Source organism: Triticum dicoccoides, chromosome 7A (genome assembly GCF_002162155.2).
Source record: "Triticum dicoccoides isolate Atlit2015 ecotype Zavitan chromosome 7A, WEW_v2.0, whole genome shotgun sequence".
In the NCBI taxonomy this organism is placed as follows: Eukaryota; Viridiplantae; Streptophyta; class Magnoliopsida; order Poales; family Poaceae; genus Triticum; species Triticum dicoccoides.
Genome location: NC_041392.1, coordinates 172,068,958 through 172,077,078, shown reverse-complemented (window position 1 = coordinate 172,077,078; position 8,121 = coordinate 172,068,958). Strand labels below are relative to the sequence as shown.

The 8,121-nt window shown below is 45.4% G+C and overlaps 1 protein-coding gene across 1 annotated transcript; it reads right to left on the bottom strand.

Annotated features, from left to right (window-relative positions):
• Positions 1-4,231: 4,231 nt before the first annotated feature.
• On the bottom strand, positions 4,232-4,915 carry LOC119331250 (protein TIFY 11e-like). Its single transcript, XM_037604424.1, has one exon. It carries the CDS (start codon positions 4,794-4,796, stop codon positions 4,353-4,355), a length of 444 nt encoding a protein of 147 aa, XP_037460321.1. The 5' UTR covers positions 4,797-4,915; the 3' UTR covers positions 4,232-4,352.
• Between the last annotated feature and the right edge of the window lie 3,206 nt (positions 4,916-8,121).

The window sequence follows — 8,121 nt, the reverse complement described above, 5'->3', positions numbered from 1 at the left end:
CACGTGTCGACGTGCGGGTGGCTGGAGGCGGCGGGCAGACGCTGTCCGGCCCCGTCCGGACACGTCCGGCGGCGGCGGCGGCGGATGTATCTAGGGTTTAAGGGGGAGGGGAGACCCGTGAATTTCGGAGGGGGTGTATATATAGGCATAGAGGGAGCTAGGAGAGTCCAAATGAGGTGCGGTTTTTGGCCACGCGATCGTGATCGAACGCTCTAGGACATGGAGCAGAGTTTGGTTGGTTTTGGGCCAAATTGAAGGGGTGTTGGGCTGCAACACACACGAGGCCTTTTCGGTCCCTCAGTTAACCGTTGGAGTATCAAACGAAGTCCAAATGGTACGAAACTTGACAGGCGGTCTACCGGAAGTAAACCAAGGCCGCTTGGCAAGTCTCGGTCTAATCCGGAAATGTTTAACCCCCACACATGAAAGAAAGCTAGAAATGACCACCGGAGAAGAACGGAGCGCCGAAATGCAAAACGGACAACGGGGAAAATGCTCGAATGCATGAGACGAACACGTATGCAAATGCAATGCACATGATGACATGATATGAGATGCATGACAAAGACAACAACACACGGAGACAAAGACCCGAACCCGAGGAAATAAATATAACTTAACGCCGGAAACGGCAAGAGTTGGAGTACAAATAGGGAAAGTTACATCCGGAGTGTTATAGCCCATAATCCTCCTTGTCATCCTTGAGCTTCATACAGCGATTATACACACTTTTTACAGAGAATATAGTGTTCTTCTTGTAGTGTCACGCAATAATATCACCATCCCCCGAGGATTGACTACACATCTTGAGAATCTCGTCAGCATGATGTGGATAAAACAAACGTGCGATTAAATTCGCATCCCATCTCCTCATCCTGCTTATAAATAAATAAAATAGGCACTTTACCTTGTTTCGATTCTTTTTAGCTTAATATTTTTGGCCAGAATTCCTGGGGATTCATGTATCTCTCCAAATATTTATATAGACCATTCCAACACTGTAGTACTTTGAAGAAATTTATCATTAAGACATGAGCTTGGCCACATATGATATCCAAAGGATGACTCCGTAACCGGATGAGACGGTAAGCCTTGTAACGATGCCTCTCACCCCATGGGAAGGTGCCATCCACCGCCTTGTCGATGTTTTATTTTTTGCAGGTGTTTATTTAATATTTTGGACAATAAGAATCCTACATCCACGGATGATTTACAGATGTTTTACAGAAACTTCCATAAATCCCCCCCCCCCACCCCTAATCTGCAACCAAAAACTGTCGCCTAATTAGAATCCGTAAAAAGGATTTTAACTCTAGCATTACTCCTTGGAGAATACCTTTTCGTTATTGTCGAGTAGATTTTGCGCCAGCAAAATAATCATTAGAACCATTTCTTTTTCATGTTATTGTCCATGCCATGTTTTTTTTGCTAATACCGACTTTCTACTCTATTAATATATTTAGCCGAATCTTAAAAGTTAGTGTTTCCTTGATTAGACACGTCTCATCCCAAAGCTCTATTTTGGAAGCTCCTGAATTCGAATATAAGATTTCGCTGAGTACATTGTATTTGTTTATAAAGTTTTACGGTACTACGGTGAAGTAGAACTCTTCCTCCCGTCGGTGAAGTCACCGGTCCGCCTCATCTCTGATGGCCTTTGGGTCTTTGACTAAGACTATAGAATGTTCCTGTGAATTATGACCTTGGTCTGGAATGTGAGCAAATATATCATGTTGATTGCTCGACCATACTTTTGCTATCTTACGTAGAGCCGAATTAGGCGAGAGAATATCTTTATGGATATGAGTCTGAGGTAGAAGTCTCTGAATGCGGGCTTGACGAACCTTTTGTACCAGGCTGATTAGCTTCAGCGAAGAGGACCCTTAGATCCGAAGCACAGAATGCTATGGGTAATGCAAAGGAAGGAGTTTCAGTTTGACATGAAAGTCATGTAGGTAGGTTCGTATGAGGGGGAGATTGGATTTTGTTGCTACAAGAAGGAAGAGCCAATTATTTTTTCAACTAGTGCACCATCCATAACACTGGTCAAGGGTTAAGCCAAGGTAGGTAAGTAAAGATTGGAGTGATGGGAAAGACTATCTGTACATGGAGGTGCGTGGGGCCTCGGCCCCCCACCGGTAGGAGGGGACCCGTTCTTGTTCTTGTTAGGTTCAATATTTGGGTTGGGGCTGTGTGATGGTGCCGATGTATCTGAGTAGGAATAATGTCTCTCGCATTCTATCCCCGTCATGATGATACGTCTAGCGCCATCGGAGGGCGTGTGGAGGTGTGTCTCCGTCGGATATTGCGTGATTCGGTCGGTGCTGGTTTTTAGTGGATATGCTTGAATTCAGTCTTTGTTCGTCTTTGTTTGGGTGTCTACAGATTTGATCTTTCCTATCTATGACTTTCTTCATCAGCGATGGTTGCTGCTCTGCGCTGGTTCTATGGGGTTTTAGCATGACGACTCCCTGACTGTCTAGTAAAACAAGGTTTGCCCAGCTCCGACGCGTGAGGGGCGCAGCGCGCCTTCGGCCTCCATTGCTTGTAGTCATCGCTAGGTGATTCACGGACCTGATTGTAATTTTTAATTTTTATTATCTTTGTTGTTCTTTGTATTGTCATGATAGAAGATATATAGATTAGAAGTTTGTCATACAAAATTAATGATGTGCGAACATAAATTCATATAGATGAATATTTTATTCATTTTAAACTCATATGGGTGAATGCATACGTGTATGTATGAGGGTTTCCAAAAAATGTCCGGAAGCATGTGAGCACTTGTATTTACATGCTGGTATATGTAGGCGCGAAGACGACGTAACACGCTAGGGTTCATCTGCACACACGGCAAAGTGGGTAATACTAAGCCATCAGGCATGTGACGCAAAGGCCATGGATTGATAAAAAGAAAAAGGAAAAGAAAAGACCATGGATTAGTCATAATAAAAGAAGCCGGTCAAGCCCAATTCACCATGATCAATCAGTTGGTCGAAACAACGACATCTTTAATCCCGCGGACAACCAAGGATTTCGCCGGCTTCCGCAGGGAGCAGCGGCGACGACGGTGGTCCGCCCTTATCACGCGTTGGTGGTGTGGTTAGATTGGTTTCCTAGGGTGCTATTTGTAATTTTTTTATTTTTCTAGATTTGTTGTAAAAAAATAACATCATTTTTTTTAAAATGTTAACGCCCACACGTGTGGGCGTTGACCATCTCGACCACACGTATCCATCATCGTCCAGTACTATATGCATGAATCTTGACATAATCTGGCTGATTTTCTGTGCCACGTAGGACAAGGCGTGTGTGTGATGTGTGACATAGTTCGCCCACACATCCGTTTTACCACACGGAGGGGCCGGTGTATGGGCGTTTAGCAGTTCACCCACACACCAATTTTCAGTCACGCATAAGGGCTGGTGTGTGGGCATTTGCCATCTCGCCCACACGCCCGTCTTCTCTCCCACACGTAAGCTGCTAGTTGCCATGTGTTTTTGCAGCGCACATGGCAACTGCCTCTAGTGTGCTTTATAAGCAGGTGGCAACTTTTTTTTATCCGAGTTGCCATGTGTTTTTGCAGGGTACACGATAACTGCCTAGTGTGCACGTAAGCAGATGGCAACTGTCTTTTACCGAGTTGCCATGTGTTTTTGCATGATATATGGCAACTGCCCCAACGTGCACGTACATGGCAACTGCCCTAACGTGCACGTAAGCAGATGGCAACTCTTCTTTTTTACATGGCAACTGCCCTAACATGCTTGTGAGCACACGGCAACTCTCTCAACCGCCTAGTGTTAATATGTGGCAATTTCTAAAGTTATGAAATTATGACAACTACATTAGATCAGACCATACATAGTAACTGCAGTTGAGCAACCATGGCAACTGCAGTTGTCCGACATGGCAACCGTAGTTCAGCGACATGGCAACTGCAGATAAACGAATATGGACAAGAGTCTGGACCATGGCAACTGCGGGCGCGCGATGGGCGTCACGCGTCGCGTTCGGGACCAGAAGGGTACGAGGCCTGACATACGGACGTGTGGGCGTTATCAACTTCGCCCACACGCACGCGTGTGAGAGGGTTCAGAAGGAAAAAAAGATGTGTGTGGGTATTAGTTGTTTTGCCCACACGTAGATGTGTGGGCTGGTTGCTGTCCATGCCACACGAGGCGTATGGCAAAGCTACCCGATACACCACACGTGTGGCAGTTATCGGGACTTTTTTTGCGAGAAGACAGCTAGATTTTCTGATCATCATTCAGAAATTGTACTCCAATAACATCTACACATTTACATGGACTGTAAATTACTCAGGCTACTCTACTATGCATGAACACTAATCAGAGCATAACCGTGAGACGGCTCCAGGAGAACGCGTCGCCGTCGGGCCGGCTGTAGGGAAGGGCGCGCGCGGCGAGCCTTCCCTTGCGCTTCTCCATGAACCGCTGCAGCGATGCCTTCCTAGCCATGGGCAGGTCGCCATCCGCTGCCTCGCAGTTCCCTTGCGTTGTGCCTGAGACAGCAGCGACACGCAGCAGCTCGGCCGCCCTGTCGGCCGGCACCTGGTCCAGCACCAGCACCTGCCCACCGTAGAAGATGGTCATCTGCGCGTGCTCCGGTGCAGGACCCGCCGCGTAGTCGTCTTGCGCTGGCACTTCCGCTCCGGGCATGAGGGGGAGGACCACCGTGGCCGCCGGCCGCGTCTCCGCCGCCTTGATGCAGCGGCTGAGAACTCCGCACGCTGCGGCGAACCGTCGGCTCTTAGCGCTCCCTGTCGCCGCCATTCTTGCCGCTTGATCGATCAACCCCCCTGTACGCTCTCCAGGCCTCGCGAACTCGCGGTGTGGTAGCGGGGAGGGGAAGCTCTGCTTTGATCGGGTGTTGTGTTGGTTGGAGGAATGAAACTGATGGATTAAGAGGTGGTGAGATGGGTTTTGATTTATAGGATCGCACGGCCGGCCGCGGCGTGTCCTGTGGGCTGTTGCTGTCAAGCGTGGGGGGCTGGGATGTTTCTTCCTGGCGGTCTCTGGCACGAAGAACACGTGCTGGTCGAGGACAGCACGATAGTTGCAACGTGGTGGCTGGTACTCCACTCATGCCGCACGTTGAGTTGTTAACTCGGCAGCAGGCCGAGAGGTTGGAAGATGGGGTGGGTCTCCCTCCAGCTGCCGGTTCCGTGATTCCGTGAGGCGATCATCCGGAGAAAAATCTTATAGGAGGACCGGGTTGTACTCTCCGTCAGCTTAGACCCGGTTTACGGCATGTGCCGATTTCGGTCTCAAAGCACCGGTCCTAATTACCATTCAACCTTAATTCCACTCATCATGATTCCTACCTTGTTTTATTTTTGAAAAAGTTATGATCTATTCATAATCAATCATAACAGGACAAAGAAGTTGAAAAAAAACATAACTGGATAAAGAATACCATAGTTAACTTCCGCACAAAAAACATATAGCTAACAAAACTACAATCTAGTGAGTGTGGCAACTATAAACAAATTGAGTGAGCTGAAAACGAGCTGTCGCCAACGCCCCTCTCTCACAGTTGCCGGGTAAACCTTATTATAGTAGACAGTTAGAAAGTCTCCATGTTAAAGTGCCACGGGACCAGCGCAACGGAGCAACAACCATCGTTGATCCCCCGCAAAAAAAAAACATCGTTGATAAAGAGAGTTGTATATCAAAAGAATCAAAATTGGAAACACACGAATAAAGACTAGATCCAAACAAATCACAGGCTGAATTCCACGAGATCCGACGAAGACACACCTTCACATGCACTCTGACGAGTAGACGCATCACCGGGATGGGATTAAACGTGGGAGCATTATTCCTACTGAGGGACATAGCCGCCGCGATGTAGCCCCAACTAAGACACGTAACCTAACAAGAATAAGAGAGAGGTCCCTCCTGCCGGCAGGATGAGAGGGGGGTGAGGTCCTCCGCATCTCCACGGCCCGAAGGCCATTGGAGGCAAGGCGGATTGGCGATGGCGTCCAAGGAAAGAACGCAACCATGTTTTGTGGTTGTCATGAGGATTATGTGTTTTTCTTTGACAATCCATCGTTTCAAAAACCACATCTCGTGGTAAATTGTTGTTGTTGTTGTTGTTGTTGTTTGTTGATCAATATTTTGATAGTCCCCCCCCCCCTTTGTTAAGGCATATCTTCAGTCTTGTATTAATTTGCATTTTCCATATGTGATTCTTTGTGTGTGTGTATGTATGAATGTATGTGTACGTTGGTGTTGGATGTGTACGGCCTAATCCTGTAGAGTCTTGATATGTATTTATTGTGTTTGTATCCCATCGATGTTTCATTTTAAGTTAATAAATTCATTCTTTATCGTGAATAAAGAAAATGTCAACATACCGTTTATATTCTACCGAGCAACTAGAGACTCTACAAGCACAATCTAGAGACTCTAGAAGCACAATCTACAAGCTACGAAGATTTATTTTCTTTCTTTGAAAACACCTCCCGTATATTAATAAATTTAAAAGTTGTCACAATCGTTTCTTACAACATTAGCCATTCAAGACGGAAAACGAGTACAAAGAATACCCTCTAACCTATTATCGAAGCTAAATTTTGGAATCTGGTGTGCGACCTCATTGGCCCTTCGATTGATTTTCTTCAGCTTAAAATTCTGAAAAAGTATAAAGATGGATAAATATTTGTTCTTCAGATCAACAAGGTGTGACCTGTCAAGATTTTTATTTGTAAATAAAGAAACCACAAAAGAGCAACCAGTCTCCAAAATAATAGGTTTATGAAGAGTTATGCCGATATAAAGACCAGCTAGGCACACCCGGAGCTCTGCTTCGTCTACACTAGTACACACGACCTACTATAATCCCATGGAGTCAAGAGGACGTGGCCTGCAAAATTCCTGGCAACTCCCACACTTGTAGCGCCAACGTTATCCATAGAACTCGAGTCAACATTGATCTTAATATAATTCAAAGGTGGAGGCTGCACACCTCAATGATACTCGGAGGAGTATTGATGAATCTTAAATCATCGCCTACTCCCTTACCTTTGATGTTAGAAACCAACTCTGCATTGGATTAACAAAACCAAAACGATGACCATTAATTTTCCACAAAATTAGCAGAGAGGCAGAGATAGATTTCTCTCCCTTGCCAAACATCATATCCTTCCTTAAATGGCTAGCTCTCCAGAAAATGAAAATGACTTGCTCACAAACAGAAGAACTTAACTGATCCAGGCCCAGTAAACTTAAAAACATCTTCCCCAGAATATTCCACACTTCCGTCAACGACATATGCAAAGCCCTCGCCTTAGGACAAGTCACTAGAGCATGAAAAGTGCATTTATCTTCCACCCCGCAGATAGAGCACATACCCGAGGTAGCCTGGTGGCAAATAACTCTATTAATATGAATCACGAGCCTATTAAATGCAAAACTCCAGGCAAAATTCTGATCTTTTGAGAGACATTGGCCTTTCAAATGACATTCCGGGGCTTCCTTTCCCCCTTCGCAGCATCGCTAAATTGCCTATAATCCTCCTTGTTCTCCTCGAGCTTCATAGACAGATTATACACACTTTTATAGAGAATATACATGTCTTCTCATACTGCCACACAATAAAAATCACCATCTCCCGAGGATTGAATACGCATCTTTAGAATCCCATCGGCATCATGTGGATAAAACAAATGTGAGATTAAATTCGCATATCATCTTCTTGTCCCGTTTATGAATAAATCAGATACCCACTTTAGCCTGGTTCTACTCATTTTAGCTTAATATTTTAGGCCAAAATTCCTGGTGTCCAATAATCTCTTCAAATATTTATACTAAACCCATCCAACACTAGAACACTTCAAAGAAATTTATCATTTAACACATGAGCATGGCCACGAATCAGATCCTAAGCGTGAGACGTTAACCGAATAAGACGGTAAACCTTGCAACGATGCCTCCCATCCCATGGGCAGGTGCCATCAACCGCCTTGTCGATGTTTTATTTTTTGCGGGTGGTTCTTTAATATTTTGGACAACAAAAATCCTACAACCACGGATGATTTACAGATTTTTTTACAGAAACTTTTAATAAATTCTCTCCTCCTCTTCCTTCTTT

What these genes read in the sequence shown, in the direction of transcription:
- LOC119331250 (XM_037604424.1), bottom strand. Translation starts at nt 4,796, where the DNA reads ATGGCGGCGACAGGGAGCGCTAAGAGCCGACGGTTCGCCGCAGCGTGC.